This window comes from Hevea brasiliensis, chromosome 1 (genome assembly GCF_030052815.1).
Source record: "Hevea brasiliensis isolate MT/VB/25A 57/8 chromosome 1, ASM3005281v1, whole genome shotgun sequence".
NCBI classification, from domain to species: Eukaryota; Viridiplantae; Streptophyta; class Magnoliopsida; order Malpighiales; family Euphorbiaceae; genus Hevea; species Hevea brasiliensis.
The window spans coordinates 8502857-8522343 of NC_079493.1; the positions used below are offsets into that span (position 1 = coordinate 8502857).

Consider the following 19487-nt stretch of genomic DNA (forward strand, 5'->3'; position numbering starts at 1 on the left):
GTTTGACCTAGCCGGACGGCCTAGTTCCCTCGGTTTTCGGGCTTTGGTCAAAACTACAAACTTGTAGATCTATGTCTTATTGCACGCGGGGCAAAATTTTAGGTCAATCCGAGTTAAGTAGACCAAGTTATGGTCATTACACTATTGCTGGTCAAATGGTATCAATTTAGGTCAATTTTTGGTCAATTTGGTCAACTATGGTTCGGCCAGTTTATGGACACGAACTTGTGCAAGCTATTTGAATTGCTTATGGTCATTTCTGGGCTTTGGTATCTTCATAAGACTTGTAGATATGGGTCTTAACTATTCATGGTTAAAATTTCAGGTCAATTGGACCTGTTTTGAGTGAGTTATGGCCTAAACACTCACTGCTGCCCAAATGGTCAGTTTTTAGGTCTCAAGTGTACCTAATCCGAATTGGTCATTTTTCACATCACCTTGCAAGCAGAATTTTGGTATGTTCTCTCAATGAAAGTTGGCACATTTTGTGCCTAGTTTCACCTCCAATTGGTCTCATACCAATTGAGGTTACACATTTAAAGTTATAGATCTATTTGCACACTGTCCTCTATGTGTCTTTCAAACCCCAATTCAAACACACATTTAACTTGCTCTACCTTAAATCCCCATACCCAATTCTGATGTTATACCATTCCATATTCATTTATCACTTCTTACTATGGTCAATTTGGACAGAATACAAACATTCTCAATACATCAATTACAACCCTAAACCACAAAGTCCAAATTTAGCAATATATGTACATAATTACACCTAATCATTACATATAATTTCCACTACTAATTTACATACACATTCATCAATTCTTCTATGTCAACATTCTGCCAATACTTCCATCAATACATACAATTATTCAAGGGTCCCCAAGCTGCCGAAAACCTTCTTCAACATCAAAGTGCCCTACAATTTACCAATTCCCATCCAAGTGCATAAATCACCATATATATATGAAATAATCCTCTAGGATATTAAATCACCATGATCAACATTATTTCTCATCAATTATATGCATAAATATCTCATCAAAAACGTGACTCCATGGCTGTCCAAAATGAAAACAACAATAACTCTTCAAACTCAAAATTTTCCTTCACAAAACCAACACCCATAACATGCACACAAAACTTAACAAAGCTATCTTCAAAATTATGGACTTACCTTATGCTTGGAGCTTGTTAAACCTTGCTTAAACTTCTCAAATTTAGTATCAAACTCTTCCTTGTGATGAGTAGACAAAGTTTCATGAAGGAACCCAAGTGAATGGAGTTGAAATGGAGGGATGGATCAAGCTTGCATGAAAATGTCCATGGAGTTTCCTCTCCCTTCATTCACGGCAACTTTGGTACAATGGAGAAGATGAAGTTTCTGCCTTGGATAATGGATGTACACCTGCCCCACTATGTCTTTAGTTTATTCCTTTAGTGGCCCACTCACATTATTTAACCATATTATAAGTTTAATGTGTTATTTACACCATTTCCACTCCATTTTTGGCTATTTATTTTAGGTACCACTAAACAAATTTTTCATTTCATTTTCTAAGTGTAATATTATTTATTTTTAATGGAAATTTAGGTCAAAAGACAATTCGGGATGTCAAATGACCATAATGCCCCTGTTCGGGTGGCATTCCCAATTTTTCGGTAACACCGTATTTTGTCTGTTTTTCGATTTCTCACTTTTCTTTGTACTAATTATTTAATTTTTCTTTAATCTTTCTAATGATATTTATTCTTCAATAAGGGTCTATTTAAGTCTTAAAAATGTTTTCCAGGGTTCCCATGATCGGAGCTAGTCAACGGTCCACTCGTGACTTCAAGTGTCACCCATCGCTAGGTTTCCCGGCTCACTTATTCGGTTACATTTCTTTGCTATGATTTTTCCTTTGTTTTTCTTTTTTTTTTATTTCATTATTTATGTCTCCTCTCTCATAACAAGGTGTGGTTCTAGGCATCCTAGCTGTCCGGACAGCACTGGTCACCGGAACAGCAGAACGCACTACCGAACTTAGGGGTGTTACAGAGTGTTGGTAAAAAAGTTAGTCCATAGAACAAAGAGTAGAACAAATAGTGAAACAGAGCACAAGATAGGTGTAGAGGACAATAGAAGATATCATAGAAGAAGATCAATTAGGAAGGAACAGGATAGGAGGAGAATCAGGGTTGGTACTTGGAATGTTTGATCACTTACTGGAAAAATTAATGGAGCTTATGGATACGTTGGAAAGAAGAAGGGTGAATATTGCTTACATTTAGGAGACTAAATGGGTAGGAGAGAAAAGCAAGAAAGTTGATAATTCAGGATACAAACTGTGGTTTGCCGGAAAGGAGAGGAACAAGAATAGAGTAGGCATGATTATAGACAAGATATTGAAAGATGCAGTAATAGTTGTGAAAAGAGCAAAAGATAGAATTATACTAGTAAAGCTAGTACTAGAAGGAGAAACAATAAATGTAGTTAGTGCTTATGCCCCACAAATAGGACTAGATAGTGAGAATAAATAAATATTTTGGGAGATATGAATGATCTAATGCAAAGCATACCGAATGAAGAGAATGTTCTCATCGGTGGAGATTTGAATGGATATGTAGGAAGTGATAGGCAAGATTATGAGAATGTTCATAGAGGTTTTGGTTTTGGTAGCCAAAATGAGGAGGGGAAAAACATCCTAGATTTTGCCATGACGTATGACCTAATACTAGCAAATACCTACTTTGTAAAAAGAGAGTCACATTTAGTGACTTTTAAAAGTGGACAACATAGAAGCCAAATTGACTTCCTTTTAACTAGAAAGACAAATAGAGCTCCATACAAGGATTGTAAGGTTATTTTGGAAGAGGCTTTAACAAGTCAACATCGGTTAGTGGTCTTGGATGTCAAGTTTAGGAACAATTCAAGTAAGGCTAGAAGAAATATTATAGCTCAAACAAAGTGGTGGGAGTTCAAAGGAGTAAAGCAAGTGAAGTTAAAAAATGAGCTTCTCGAGTCTGAAGCATAGAAGCTGGATGTGGAGGTCAATAGTATATGGATACAGATGGCATCAAAGATTAGAGAAGTAGCTAAAAAAGTACTTAGAGAGTGTAGAGGACATGGACTACCCTCAAAAGAGAGATAGTGGTGGAATGAGAAAGTACAAAAGGTAGTGAAGAGAAAGAGGGAATGTTATAAGAAATTACCTAAGTGTGATAATAATGAGGCTTATGAACAGTACAAGATAGAGAAGAAAGAGGCAAAAAAAGTAATTAGTCAAGTAAGAACGCAGGCCTTTGAAAAGTTATATAAGAAACTTGAAACTAAAGAAGGGGAGAAAGATATTTATAGATTAGCAAGGAGGAGAGAAAAGAAATGTTAAGGTCTTAATCAAGTTAGGTGCATTAAGGATAAAGAAGAAAAAATGCTGGTGAAAGATGAGGATATTATAGAAAGATAGAGAAATTATTTTGATGATCTCTTTAATATTCGTCAAAGTAGTAATAGTCTGAATATAGACTACAGAGTAATAGAAAAGAATGTGAATTACACTAGAAGAATTAGATCTTTAAAAGTAAAGGAATCACTTAAGAGAATGAAAGTGGGTAAAGCCTGTGGACCTGATGGAATACCAATTAAAGTGTGAAAGTGTTTGGGAGATGTGGGAGTGACATGGTTAATTAAATTATTTAATAAGATTCTAAACACAAAGAAAATGCATGATGAATGGAGGAAGAGTATTTTAATACATATTTTTAAAAATAAGACAGACATACAGAGTTGCTCAAACTATAGGGAAATTAAACTCATGACCTATATTATAAAGTTGTGGGAAAGAGTTGTGGAACATCGACTACGTCATGACATTCTATATCTCCCAATCAATTTGGCTTCATGCTCGGTTGTTCAACTATGAAAGCGATCTTTCTCATTACAAGCTTGATGGAAAAATATAGGAATGTGAAGAAAGATCTACATATGATTTTTATCGATTTGGATAAGGCTTATAATAGTGTTCCAAGAGATGTCTTATGGAGAGTATTAGAACAAAAGAGGGTATCTATTAGATACATATAAATGTTAAAAGATATGTATGAAGGAGTAATTATTATTGTGCACACAGTGGGAGAGGACACAAGAGATTTTCCTATCTTAGTTGGATTACACCAAGGTTCAGCTGTGAGCCTTTACTTTTTTACATTAGTTCTAGATGAATTGATGAAACATATATAAGAGAGTATTCCTTGGTGCATAATGTTTGCGGATGATATAGTTCTGATAGATAAGATGCGAGAAGGAGTCAATAGAAAGCTAAAGCTTTGGAGAAGTACTCTAAAATTAAAGAGCTTTAAGTTAAGTAGAATGAAGATAGAGTATATGCATTGCCAGTTCAGTGAAAACCGAACTGGTGATAGGGAAGGAGTTAGTTTGGATGGAGTGGTATTGCCCCAAAGTAATCACTTTAAATATCTCGGCTTAATCCTTCAAGTAAATAGGGGATGTGAGGAGGATGTTAGTCATAGGATTAAAACCGGATGGTTGAAGTGGAGACGTGCCATGAGAGTTTTATGTGATCGCAAGATTCCCAATAAGTTTAAAGGAAAATTTTACCGTACAGTCATACGACCGACCATATTATATGATAGTGAGTATTTGGCAATGAAGGAGCCGTATGTGTCTAAGATGAGAGTTGCGGAAATAAATGTTAAGGTGGATGAGTGGCCATGCTAGACTAGATAAAGTCCGTAATGAGAGTATTAGAGAAAAGGTAAGAGTGGTGCCAATTGAGGATAAGTTGAGAGAAGGGATATTGAGGTGGTTTAGTCATGTGAAGTATTGACATATGGAGGCTCCAGTTAGACAAGTAGAGCACATTGGTTTAAAGGATAGAAAGAAAAGAAATGGTAGACCTAAACTAACATGGAGGAGAATAGTACAACATGACCTAGAAGTATTACACAATTCTCAGGATTTAATTCAAAATCGTTTAAAGTGGAGAAAGAGAATCTATGTAGCCAACCCTAATAAATTTTTGGGATAAACGTTTAGTTGAATTGAGTTGTAAAAATATACATATTTATGTACACACTACTTATATATATATATATATATATATATATATATATATATATATATATAATAAAAGGAAGCTTTCATGAAATAAACAAGTAAATGAATAATATCAATTCACTTTACATCAGTAGTACGATTGTCTCCATGATTTGAGTTTTAGTGGAAACTAAATAAATTAAAACAATTAAATAAACCATTAATCTTGTCAATATAAAATTTTTAAAATTAAATTACTTTAGCAAATAGAAATGATAAATTTTGCTACGATAATAATCACCCTTTAAAAATTAAATGCCATTTAGTGTCTGAACACTAATAAAATTCGCCTTCACTTTGTCAATTTGGTAATCTTAATTTGAATGAGCAGTGCAACTGTTCCATATATAAACATGACTTGTTAAGATGATATATAAATTTTTTAAGAGGTCAGTGTGTTGGTGGCGAAAAACTTAGGGCGAGTCCATTTGTTAATGGACTGATTTTTCAGGATTTTATATCAGACTTACAAGGGTTAGAGAGTTTTGATAAAAGCATATTCTTCTTCTGAGTTCTTGTGTGTGCGTGTTGCCTTCATTAAAAAAAATATAAAAAGGAGGAAATTGCCCCGAAGGAAAGGTAGAGAATTCTATTTCATTTGCTTATTCGTCAAGAGACGAGAGACTAACCCTACGCGTAGAGAAGAAAACTCTAAATTGGCCAACATCCAATTCGTTCAGCCTATATAATTATTAAAAAAATGAAAACCCATTTCGATTTTCCAAAAAATACTTAATAAAAATGGTGAAAGATAGAAACTAGAGAGGGCGGCTACAGATTTGAATTCTTTCATTCTGTACTGAAAAATGAATAAAAGAGTGGATTCAAAGCTCAGAGCTGACCACCTATGCCACACCTCAGCGCCTATAAAGAAAGTATACAACAGCTTGCTAATCTCATTCTTGTAACACAGACAGCATTCATTTTGTACAGAATGGCTGAAGAAGAAGAAGTTATCCAGCTGGATGTGTTGCCTAGCGCTTTTGGGATGAGGGTGAGAATCGCCTTGGCTGAGAAGGGGATCAAATATCAATACAAGGAAGACAACCTCTTTGATAAGAGCCCTTTGCTCCTGCAAATGAACCCTGTTCATAAGATGATCCCTGTCCTCATTCATAATGGAAAACCCATCTGTGAATCCCTTGTTATTCTCCACTACATTGATGAGACATGGAGAGACAAGCCTCCTTTGTTGCCTTCCGATCCTTTCCATTGATCGCAAGCAAGGTTTTGGGCTGATTTTATAGACAAAAGAGCACGTTAATAGAGTATTCAGTTCTTATAATAGAAACTTTATTTTTGGATAACATGTGTGCGCATTTGAAATATGGTGCAGATGTATGATAGTGGCAAGAGGATACTGATGAACAAAGGAGAAGTGAGAGAGGCAGCGAAGGAGGAGATGATAGGATGCTTGAAAATTTTAGAAGGAGAGCTTGGGGATAAGCTTACTTTGGAGGGGAAACCATTGGATTCTTGGAGACTGTACTACTTCCTTATTACTGCTGGTTCTTTTCCTATGAAGCCTGTGGTGAATTCAGCATAGAAGCCGAGTGCCCCAAGCTGATGGCATGGGTTCAAAGGTGCAAAGAAAGAGAGAGTGTTTCCAAATCTCTTACTGACCCACTTAATAGTTTATGAGTTCGTCTTGCAACTAAGGAAAATGGGTGGGCTAGAGTGAAAATGTTAATGGGATCTTCCTTGTAGATGATCTTGCATTTCCTCACTTATGTACTTCTCTGCTTGTTTAAATAAGAAGCAATAAAAATAAGAAGATTAATTTTAATTAGATTGTCAATAAAGCAAATAAAATAAAGTTTTACAACTTTTCTTTTCATAATTTTCAAAAATTTGTTAATAAAGTTTTATATCTAGTGTTTATAAAATATTTTTTTTATATCTGAAAAACACTTGATTGAAAATATTTTTTTTTTGAATTTTTTCTTTGTAAAATTTCTTTCATTGAAAAGCAATTTTTTTTTCAAAAACTTTCTTGGAAATTTTGTTTTGAAAAATTATTTGTATTAAGAGCTTTATTTATGAAATTTCATAATATTATAAATATTTGACTATTTTAAGTACCAGAAAAGGTTCAAAGGGTGAATGAAAGGACTAAATGCCAATGAAATCAAATTTTAAGGGCTAATTAATTTAATTTTAAAAATACAGAATTTGAGTATTTAATTTTATTAAATTTTAGAGATTAAGATTCATTTATTTTGTAAAAATAATTTATATATTTTTTTATGAAAAATAAGAAAATATTTTTCATAAACATATTTTTTGTTGTTTAATTATAATATTAAACTAATAATATATGCTTATATCATAAATATATAAATATTTTAATATTTTAATAAAATTATTAAAATTTAAAAAATAAAAAATAACTCTCTTTTTAAAGAGAATTATTTTTTAATATTTTTTTCTTAAAAATAATTTAATTTTTCATTTGTTCATAAAAATATTTTTTATTAACATTTTTTTTAAGTATCTTAAACACTAAAAAATGTAAAAATATTTTTCTATGAAACAAACAAAGCATAAATAATAATTTACCTAAAAATATTATGAAAGAAGAGAGCCACCTTTTTGATTTGTAAATTAAAATTAATAAAAAATAATTTTCAAATATTAATATTTTGAGCCGAAACAACTCTCTTTTCACACATTAACCCAAATCTAACATGATTTCTTTCGATAGAGTAACCTGATGAGTAATCCCAACAGCCAGCAACCTTAGAATGATCTAACTCAAACTCATACAAAAAATATAAAATAATCCAAAAAGACTCAACCCGACCCACTTGCCACTTCTAGATATAATCCTGTTGCCATTAAAAAGCCTTAAATGTCACTGCTAGCATGATTATAAAGCCTTGACATTAAGCCAAAAAGAAATGACACAGGATGTAATGATTTCTGCTTAAAAACTATACATAAAAGCTAAAGCAACATAAATCAATTAAGGGTATTCCACTGCCTAAAAGTCACCATTCTAACACAATGTATGACCAAAGTAATGTACCAATGTTATAGAATTCAAGTATTTTGGTTGTCATACATAATATTGATACTAGCATTAGACTTTTACATGAAAAAAAATCCATTAGAACTGGTAGACTTTGCTATTTTTGAGTTTTTGGCAATCAATTATCCATACCAGCATATGGTTCTTCAGCCTACCAGACCTTCTGATTGTAGATGTATCAGGAACTTCAGCAACTTTCTCATCCTGTCAAGGTAATACTTGTGTGGAACTCGCATGCAGTGCACATACAACTCCTGCTGATTCGTTCTTTTTGGCTGCTGATGTTGAAAGCTGAGCACTAGTTTCACCCTCAATGTTGCTTCTAAGATTCCTTGATCTCGACATACTTCTTGTGACAACACCTTTACTTTGGTTAACTTTGGTTACTACATCTCTTGCTTCCAAGATTCTGTCATCATCATCTATGTGCATCTGATCAGTCTTCACCTTCTTATGATTCCTCAAAGTTTCTTCGATTTCAGAGTTTGGACATTCATTTGCCAAGTTTGAATTGCCTGCCACTGAAGCATATTGGAATGCATTGTCCCTGAGTTTTCCCAAGATATCACAAATAAAATTTTCAGAATCTTCAGGAAAGCACATAACATGATCGCGTAGCGTTGTTGCTGGAAGATTATCCAAAGTCAATGGTAAGAAAGTACTTGCATCAGTGCCTGAACTTTTAGAAGATTCTTCACCACAGCATTGACTAACACACTCTTTCCAGCGATATGGAAAGCCAAGCAGGAAACTATTGCAAACCTGATGAGATCAACGGCTGAATTGGGACTTGATCCAAAAGAAAAGTGGGCAGGGGGATTGTTTGCAGGTCCAGCTGATACAACTCATAACCATTTAACCAGAATGGCACTCGGCAGCCAGCAGTTACAAACTTTTTCTATCTTCGAGGGAAGCATTTCGCTTCTCATTTCAGGATAAGGACATCACTATCAAGAATTTATTTGGTCCTATCTAATGTTGATTGTTGACATATACTATAAACCTTCTCAAGTAAAGAATTCCCAATAAATGAGAAAACCAGTGAGTTATTCCTTCATCATTATTCCTCAAATCATTTATTTTTTAGCATTACTTGCAAGACAACACATAGACAAACAATATGAAGTTGGGACAAAGATATTATTTCAAACAAAAGAAGAACGAAAACAAAATAAAAAAGGAATACATACCATAAATGGGAAGCCATTTTGATGTGTTTGAGACCTATTTATGAAGCCACTGATTTGAATTGTGATGCCATCTGAGGTCTCTAGAGTGGTGGCATCAATTCTCCTGCATATTGGTGCAGAGGTAAAGGCTCTTGGTCCTCCTTTGCTATGAGAACCGGTAAAAGAACAAACAATAAAAATTCTTTACAATCATGAAGAATTACTACAAACACATTGAAGAAGCTGCAAATAGCAGAGCTCATGCCAAAATATGAACCAAGGGTGCAGATAACATTTAGAAGGAAGGATGCCATTCGTGGTCTACGTTGCAAACGTTGTATGACCAATTCCAACTATCCAATCAAGAACTTGGACAGATTGCAAAATCTAGAATACCAAATTACATCTTGCAAACATACAAGTTATTGATTTTTTTCTCACGAAGTTAATAACACGTTAACTATAATAAACTGAAGAATCTGAAGAAACCAAGAAAACAGAAATGTTGAAATTAAAATTGTATTACAGTTTGAGGGACATTCTTCCAGAGGATTAAAAAGTTTGATAAAATTTATAAAAACAAGACCAAAGGAACAAAAGAATACATAAATATGAGCACCCCCAGAAAATCGCAGATTCATTTAGAGTGAATTCTAGTTAGAAAATTCATATGTAAATGAATTCTTGTGATTCGTATAATACAACTTAAAATGCATAATTCAATAGAAATCCAAATAATTAATGTTTGGTATTGTTTTAAAATTGAAATTCATTTATACTTATTTCCTAGAATGTCCTCAATAACAAATAAATAAATAAATAAATAAAAACCTTACTTCCTAAACAATAGAATTAAGTTATTTCTATTTCTAAAATACCCTTAATATAATAATTCTTTTTACACAAGAAATAAATCTATTTTAATTATGCACAAATTATGTTTAATATTTAATTTCAAAATATTTATTTCAAATTTTGTGTATGTGAGAGAAAGGTAGGAAACAGAGAGAGAGGGAGAGAAGGTAAGAGGAAAGAGAGAGGGAGAGAAGGTAAGAGGAAAGAGAGAGAGAGAGAGAGAGAGAGAGAGGGAGAGATACCGTGGGCATTTTGATCCAAAAAATATAATTGTCTTCATTTTATAGAATTCATTTGAAATTCCACTAATTTTGATAGAATTTGCTTTTATTTATATTCAATTCCATAAAATTAAAATCTATCTATATATCTTTTTAAACCAAACATGCAAAACATGAAAAGAACAAAAGAAGAATGAAAGAAGCATCCCCAACTAGAAGTCACCAATTTGAACCATGTGCAAGCAAAATGTGAATTCTACCAAAAGGCCTCGATGCCTAAAATGCTTACTGGGTTCTCACAAAATCAAATTTGCCAATCAATTTTGAACAAAGAAGCAGTGGAGGGAGGGGGAAAAAGAATCTTACTCCCTTGAAGCAAACCCAGCAACAGCAATCCCCTTGTCTTCCGCCTTAACCAGCCACCAATCGTGCAATAACACCTACACAAAACAAAACAACGGAATCAAAAACCATAACAAATGATTAGTATCTATCTCCTTCTGTAACAGGCGAACAAAAAGAGGAAAAACAAAAGGTTGGTTTCTTACAGATTTGAGCGACAAGCAAGAAGCAGAAATGATAGTTTTACGATCAGAGGGAGAAAGGGGAGAAAATGCGTCTTTTGAGTTCCTGCTACGGCTCGTTCTCTCCCCCATTTTGGCAATAACGATGAGGAAACTCCTGACCTTTTGGTGGGGTTTATGGCGGTGATGACGGAATAAGGAGGCAGGTGAAAAATCACATGATGAAGCAGAACGGCTGCTGAAGTAGCACGGGTGTGGTGAACAGGGATGGCAGCTGGTGGAGTTTTCGTGGGTATCGATTCCATCAAACTTTGATAGGATTGGTGTGATTAGTATATAATCGGATTTGGATTGATTTTAGATTTGAAATTTAATGCAGACGATGGATTCGGATCGAGCCATTAATTAAGTTCGTTATATAAATATTTAATTATATATAAAATATATATTTTTTAATAATATTTATAAATTTTTATATATTTTATTTTATATAAAATAAAATTAAAATATTTTATAAAATTATGAAATTTTTAAAATATAAATTATTAATAAAAATAATCTTTTATATAGATTATTAATTAAATATATAAAATTAAACAGGTTCGGATATCTTTCGAGTAATAACAATGAGGTTTGGGACGGATTCGGATAGTTGAAAATAAATTTTAATCGAGTTTGAGACGAATTTATGTTTTGAGAATATTAATCGGGTTAAGGTTCGGGTAGAGTGATTTTTACAGGTATTCTATCTGTTGCTATCTCTAATGGTGAATGTTGGCATGAACCGAGTTGGGGACTTGGGGTTAGTAATAAAAAAATTAAAAACAACCAACGAAGTTATTTATATTTTTGTTATCCTACTATAAAATTTTATTATTAATAAAATTTTTAATTTAATTATAATTTTATTTTAAGTATTAATATATAAAATTGTTAATATCAATGGACATAATTTTGTATTTGATAAAAATATATAGTATTTAATTTTAAATTTTAAAATAAATTGATTAATAAATTATTTTTTATTATTTTATAAACCACATGACATGTACCTATATACTTTAGACCCAAAATTCTCTTGTTCATACTCTAAAAGTAACTTAGCAGATATCACTAAGTTACTCATGATGGAAATTACAGAAAATACTCGGTTTAGCACAGCTCAAGGTTCCAACCCAATAATTACTTCTAGAACACCAGAAACTACTAATGCCACAAAACCTGTTATTGAAGTAGAAATTGTCCAACCTCGTGGTGGGCTATGGTTCATTTTGGATGATATCCCTCCTTTTCAATGGAGAGAAAGAACACACCAATTCGGTACATGGATTGATACTCAAAGATACACCAGAGAAGATATTACCATGCCCCTTATCCTTCAAGAATTCTCAACAAGGCTCGAGGGTACTCTTCGCTGTTGGTTTGTTTCTTTGAGTGAATTTCAACAAGCCCATTTCTTCTCTCTATCGAATGCCTCTAATGTTCTTGGTTTTCTCCATAAAGAGCTCCTTAGAGATGCCACAAATATTCTCACAGAAAGTAGAAAAGAATTTTATGAAAGGAAATGTTGCTCGCTTAAGCCAAAAGATATTAAGCGACATTATCAGAGGGTGAACTATCTTCTATATATGCTTTCTGGCATAGAAGATATTAACCTTCAAACCACCTACATTTCCTCTCTCCCAAAGGAGCTGGTTCCAGAAATCAATGAATAGTTAAAATCAGAGCTAGCCGGGAGCCCCTTAACCTAACTTTAATATCACAATGCTCATGCGGTGCCAAAGTCATACAATGCCAACCATGACTAACAACAAACCTCAGGCGGTGCCCTTTTGCATTATGATATTAAAATTAAATTAAGAGGACTGTAGCTATAGATCATTGAACTAACATGTTCTGATGCACAGGATCCTCTTAAAAGGCAAGTGCAGAGCATACTTATGTCTTAATAGAGAGTTGTATGAACATAATAAATTTTAGATTTTTAGGAAGAAGAAGACTTGTTTAGAAAGGCATAAGAGTTTTAAGAAAGAATTGATTTTATTGATTTCACTATCAGGATATCATATATGATAGGCGCCTTATATAGAAGAGTAGTTAAGATAAAACACTCCTTTGTGATTCTCGAGGGGAATCACTTTATAGTAATAATATTTGACAGCTCACTAATAAAATAGACAAGAAGCATCAGATGCTCTTAGTATATACAGACTTTAATAAAACAAAGTGACTTTAATACTCTAATAAAGCAAACAGTATTAGCTCTTTTCTTCCAGAGACAACTCAGTAAGAGTTTTGGCTTGGACTCAGATTAAAGTTGAGATAATTTGAGTCATCAGAGTTAATATCTTTGCCAAACATGGCTTTGACCCATGACTGGTCTTCACATGACTTGTCCTAGTTCATCTCTTTATAATGTTGCATGGAGTCATCTTTTGTAGGATCTTGATAGTCTTGAAAGGTAATGTCATAGTCAAGGACTTGTTCTGGTTTAGCCTTTGGACCAATTGAGGTCGAATCAGTCATTTAAACTGGGGGTTGATAATTATTGATCTCACAAACATGAGAGGACAATTGTTTGCGAAGAATTGAATCCACTGGCTTAGACATTACGGATGTGAGGTACGAGCGCCATTCATAAGTTGAGTTTTAAGTCCAAAGCATGCCTTCAAAATTTTTGAAGAATGGTCGATGAAAGATGAACAGGGATCTGATTTCCTTTGCATATTTAGGAGACCTTCTTTGAAGATTATTGTCATGAATGATTTTCTCGAGAACACGGCGCCAGTTGGTTATGGATTAAAACCATTCAAGAAAATGCCACCACCAAACATATCGCTGATTAGCCATGTCATGCAGGCAATTAAACAATGTGACTGTAGGGACTTCTATACCAACTGCATAAAGAGTAATCATGCACCATAAGAACCATTTCTCTTCAAGAAGGAGGTCTTCCTTGAGATTTAGACCAAAGACTATCAAGAATGGAGCATCTAACTGGAAATGAGTTAGTTGTCCTTATTTTGGCTAAGAACAATGGACAGATTCTGGAAATGAAATAGGTGATTCCTTGCATATGTAGTGAGTTGTGACAAAGTCATGTTTGGAGTACATCATGGTGGAAGTGTATCCATTGCAGGGATGAGAAACTGATGAGTTATTGAGCTGGAAGGTTTGGATGAGCTTGCCATGAGTATTAAGGGGAAGGAGTATGTTGATGAGATGAGAGTGCAGGTTTTGGGCCTTGTGAGAAGATCAAGGATCAAGTTGTGATCTCCTTTTATATGCTGAATTGCATAGTCATATTTATCAAACCAACTTTTAAGTCTCAAGAAATGTGGCTTCAGAAGAGTTTTATTTTTGAAATTTAGCACCTTTGGAAAAGAGGAGTTGTCCTCACTATCAGAAAGTAGTGACCAGTGAGATGAAATTCAAACTTTTTTATTCTAATTTTGATGGCCAAGATCTCTTTATAAATAGTATGGTAATGTATTTTCAGGTTCCTTGAATTGTGGCTTGCATGTCCACAGATATACTTTTTTCCTATCAAGTTCTTCAAGGAGTATGGCACTCCAGTATTTATCACTGGCATCTATCTGAAGAATTCTTTTACCAATACTAGGAATCTTGAGTGGAGAAGGGTCCTGGGCAACTTTCTTTAAGGCCTTGACAGTTGTAGTCTATTCTTTTCCTCAAGATGGGGCATTTTTCTTCAACATTTTTGACAGCTGACTAGTGTATTTGGATGCATGAGGGATGAAGTCCCTAAGGTAATTAATAATACCAAGGAACTGTTGGATCTACTTGATTGAGAGACTGTCATATGGGAATTTAAGCAATTCTTGGGCTATATGTGGACCAAGTTGGTATTTTCTATCTTGAAATTTCATGCCCAGAAACTCAATGTTGGACTGAGCTAAATGACTTTTCTTTTCAGATAGCATAATATCATACTGTCAAACCAGAGCATGGAATTGGGCCACGAGCTGTTTATGGGCCTGGACATCTTCTGAGGAGAGCAGAATATCATTAATATAAATTAGGGCCAAATGCAAAATGGGTTCAAAGATTCGGACCATAGCCTTTTGAAACAATAATGGTGCTACTTTCAGGCCAAATGGCATCATGGTCCATTGGCATTAGGCATTGGGAATACAAAATGCTATTTTGTATCTATCTCTTGGATCTATGCCCAATTGCCAGAATCTCGCATTGAGATCAAATTTTGAAAATATGTGGGCATGGTGGAAATGGGTAAACAGGAAACTGGTTTTTGGAAGAGGAAATTTATCATCTCTTAGGAAATGATTCAATGGTTTGTAATCAATTACTAGCCTCTTTTTTCCCCAAACCTTTTTGACAATTTTTCACGTAAAAGGCTTGGCATTTCCATTCTGATCTGGTGGGTTCAATGAGGCCTTGTTGAAGTACCTGTTGGCATTCTTCTTATGCAAGGCGGAGGTCTGATGGTGTAATGCTAGGATGTGTAGCCTTAGTTGGGTTAACGTCTTCCTTAAGCTTGAAGGGAAGCTTCATAAAGAATTTAAGATTTTTCCATAAAGGCTTTTAATGATGAAAATCTGCATAGAATTAACACAAGTTGGCGCAAGCAGATCTTTGAATTCCTGAAAGTCTTTTGGAGCTTCTGAAAGAGTGAACGGTTTTAGGACTATAGTATAAGTTTAAATAACCTTTTAAACTTTAAACCATGAGGGAGAATATGAAGTGTCACACCTTACCCCTCAGTAAGATATGAAATGATCCCGTAGTATACCTAATGAAATACCGAACTTCACCTACCGATAAATCATTAAATTTACTACAAGGGATTTTAAACAAATCAATCCATTTTTAAGTTAGATTATTGTTGAAAAATTTAGAAAATGTTAAGAAATTAATTAAGTATTTTACAATTTAAAGAATCTTATTTCGTTTTAATTTTACGGAAAAACTACATGGTGACAACTATACTTTCATAAAACCAAAATTTTCACATGTTGAAACCATCATTTAAAATCAAGTAACATTCAACTAAAAGATTTTCTTCATTCAAATTCAAAGGAATAATAATTCTGCATTTACAATCTCAAAGGAAACATTTAATTACAAATTTACATTTATTGAAAGTAACAAAATTAATATTATAAAAATTTACATCAAGCTAAAATGGCAAAATAATATTATAAAATTTATGTACAACTGCTCAAATGTTTCTACATACATATAGTCAAAATTACATCAACATGAATTTACAATGGTTATACCTAATATACACCCGAAGCCAGCTCAAAACACTGCTCCGCTGCCTCTCACTCTATAGCTTTCTCTTTTCCCCTACCTGAGACAACATACAAAAGCTATCGCTGCGCAGTGAACTCAGTGGTGCACAACTATAATTTTTAACTCAATATAAAATATGCTTTATCAAGTTATAACAAAGAGCTTGAAATATCCAAATTTTTCGTAAGTCATAAAACCAATTTTTACAATTTTCAATCATATAAATCATTTATTTCAACACATTTTATCAAAGCATTCACAAATCAATTGTGTTGCCAACAATCACACAGTTAGGGCCATGACATAAAATTTTCAATCAATGTTATATTGTACACCACGACAAAGTAATCTACAACCTCACTAATCGTAATTAATGAGGGAGGATGCTAGCTAGCAATATGAGTACTCATTCGAACTCAACCTCAACTAGCAAGTTAGAGAGGGAGAAAACATAATCAATCTCACCTCAAATAATGAGGGACACAAATCAAATTGCCATGCCAACTGTGGTTTCAAAATAAATTCAAATAATTTTCATTCAAAGAATCACATTGCAAATCAAGTAATCACATTTCATTCATCAAATTCCCCTTATAGGGTTGGCAACATATCAAGTACTCAAACACTTCTAAAAACATTCAAAATCTGGCTCACCCCTATGCTACAATAAAATTTATAGCCAACATTCGCCTTTCCATAATATAAATTCATTTCACAATTTCAAATCCTCAAAACAAGGTAAGTAATTCTTAAATGCATAAGGAAAAGCATACTTGAAGCATACAAAATTTATTCAATACATTTACAATGTTAAAACAAGAAGAAAGTCTAGTTGTGCACAAACCTTCTTTGACTTCTCTTTTCTTGCCTTAATCCTTCTCTTCCTTAGAAGGCCCCTTTTCTACTGAAATTACACAATTGTAAAGTCTTAATACTCATTCTAACCTTTACTAATAGCTAATCAAATAATTTCCTAAGTTACCATGGAATTCAATGATTTTTTGGTTCAGAGCAGATTCAAGACCTGACCTTAGAACCCTATTGTAACTTAGTTTTCGTCATAATTTGGGAAGGTGATTTCTATGAAAGTTGTTTCTCTATGTCTTAGTTTTATTTCCTTTTTGAATCACTTAATTTGAAGTTTTGTAACTCTAGTTATGGTCAAATTACTAAACACTGTTCCTGGAGTCTTACCCTGCAACTCCATGTTTCCAGATTTTTACCTTAATTTTGCATTCCATTTTCAAGCATCTTATGCTTTGAATTTGGACTAGGTCCCTAAAACAATGTTTTACGCCTTTGTCTTAGGTTTGTAAATCATTTTGAATCACTTTAATAGAAGTTTTTTAGTAGAAGTTATGGCCTGATAACCATTTAGGGGTCACAAGGCAAATTGGCTAAGGTGCAGAAATTCCAGATTTGGTATTCCTTATTTACCCTAACAATTCCTCTACTTTGCTTTAAGAACTGGGTTTAGGTCAAAAGATAAAATTTGTAGCCCTATGTCTTATGAGAATTTTGGCTTTGGAATCACCTAATTTTCATTTATATAGCTCCAGTTATGGCCATTTTGGCAAAACTGGTCGGATGCCTAATTTCTCATATTTTTCAGGTTCAGTCCAGAATCAGGGCAAATTTACTGGACTAATTTTGTCTAGTAATTTGATCAAGTTAGGGTCATAAATTTAGTTCATGATCTTCATAAGAATTGTTCTTATATGTTTCAGGATTCCATAGGTTTAAGAATCACCTAAATTAGAGTTTTCTAGAGTGAGTTATGCCTAATTGAATAAGTACTATTCATATAGTCATTTTCTCCAGGTCTAGAATTGGTAACCTAGATTCAAGCTCTAATTAAAGTTCCCTATAGTCATTTTATGGGTGGACTCTCTCCATGAAAGTTGGAGCAATATGTCTTAGGTTTCATTTCCAATTAGTTTCACAACAATTAGAGTTGTGTAGCTCAACTTATGAGCCTCTAAACACACTGGACTCAGCTGTCCAGATTCAAGGCCTAAAGTGCACTTTCATTTCCATTAATCCCTTAACTGAACCAGCACCCATTCTCAACCAAAGCACATAAAATGACTATAATTTGACCTTATAAACATCAATTGAACAACATATCACAAAAGCCCTAATTTCACTAACCCTAAGTTCTCATCTTCTAATTCCAACAATTCTAATCAAATTCAGCTATATTATTCATGTATTTATTACCATCTAACATTAAAAATTACCTCTAATTGAATCAAACCATCAAACCCTAACTCTGCTCCAAGCTGGCCAAAATTCTCTCTTAGGGTTCATGTAAGATTTTTATGCTTTTTCAAGTAATTTCCTATAATCAACCCTAATTCCATAAATACACAACAATTTAAGCTTGTAAGACCACTTACCTCTAATGAAGCTTTTCTAATCTTGAAATTCCTTCAAGATCTCTTATTCTTCTTGCTTCAAATCTTCCAGTCAAGTGTCAATTTGAGGTTTTCTAGGGTTTGGGTCTAAGAATTGTGGGAGAAAATCAAGCTTTCAAAGCTTGAATTAACTAATAATGGAGGAAAATGGAAGATGAGGAGAGAGAGAAATGGGTGCCAGCCAAAGAGAGTGAAGAAGATGATAATTTGTTTTTTTTTTAATTATTTCTTGTCTTATATATAAATATCCAAATATAAATTTTTAATTATAATTATTTTAATTTTAACAAATTCATTAATTCCCTATATGTTCTATTTAAATTTTCCTATACATAACCCTTAATTTAATTTCATTCTATGGTTTTTCTCTTACTCATTTTAATTGGACATTTAGGTCAAAAGTCAACTCTTAAAGTAAATTGACCAAGATGCCCCTCATCGGGTTATAGTCCATCTTTTTTTCATAATACCCGATGAGTCCTTATGTTTTGATTCACTTATTTATACTTATTCTCTTTTCATTTCTTTGATTTTCAAATTCCCAATAATTTCTAAATAATTCCTTCATTAAGGTCTCCATAGGGTCCCACACGAATTTAGGGTAGTAACTGAACTTATAGTCGCTTCCCAGTCCGATCACCCATCTTCAAGACTTAAGCTCATTTAACAGATTTGTACTTCATTTCTCTTATTTTTCTCCAATCTCATTTGATCTCTATTAGTTTAATTTATGGCTTTTCTATGTGATTTAAGTATGGTTCCAGACATTCTAGCTGTCCGAGCAGACATTAATCACTGGAACAGTAGAATGTACGGAACTACTTAGTATGAGGGTATTACATGAAGTTTCTGAGCCTATTGATAAGTATCAAACCCAATTAGCAAATCT

At 33.4% G+C, this 19487-nt stretch overlaps 1 protein-coding gene and 1 pseudogene across 2 annotated transcripts; one reads left to right on the forward strand and one right to left on the reverse strand.

The window, feature by feature from the left end:
* Positions 1-5728: 5728 nt before the first annotated feature.
* Positions 5729-6887, forward strand: LOC131172657 (probable glutathione S-transferase; annotated as a pseudogene).
* A 1225-nt stretch (positions 6888-8112) lies between these two features.
* Positions 8113-11215, reverse strand: LOC110635774 (protein EMBRYO DEFECTIVE 1674). Of its 2 annotated transcripts, none has more exons than XM_021785225.2 (4): positions 10926-11215; positions 10744-10817; positions 9323-9425; positions 8113-8894 (listed from the first exon to the last, which is right to left on the reverse strand). In XM_021785225.2, exons 1-4 carry the CDS (start codon positions 11031-11033, stop codon positions 8340-8342), a joined length of 840 nt encoding a protein of 279 aa, XP_021640917.2. In that variant the 5' UTR covers positions 11034-11215; the 3' UTR covers positions 8113-8339. The 2 variants fall into 2 exon arrangements, with proteins under 2 accessions (XP_021640917.2, XP_021640916.2); XM_021785224.2 differs by having other exon boundaries at positions 9323-9467; positions 10926-11212.
* Positions 11216-19487: the final 8272 nt, after the last annotated feature.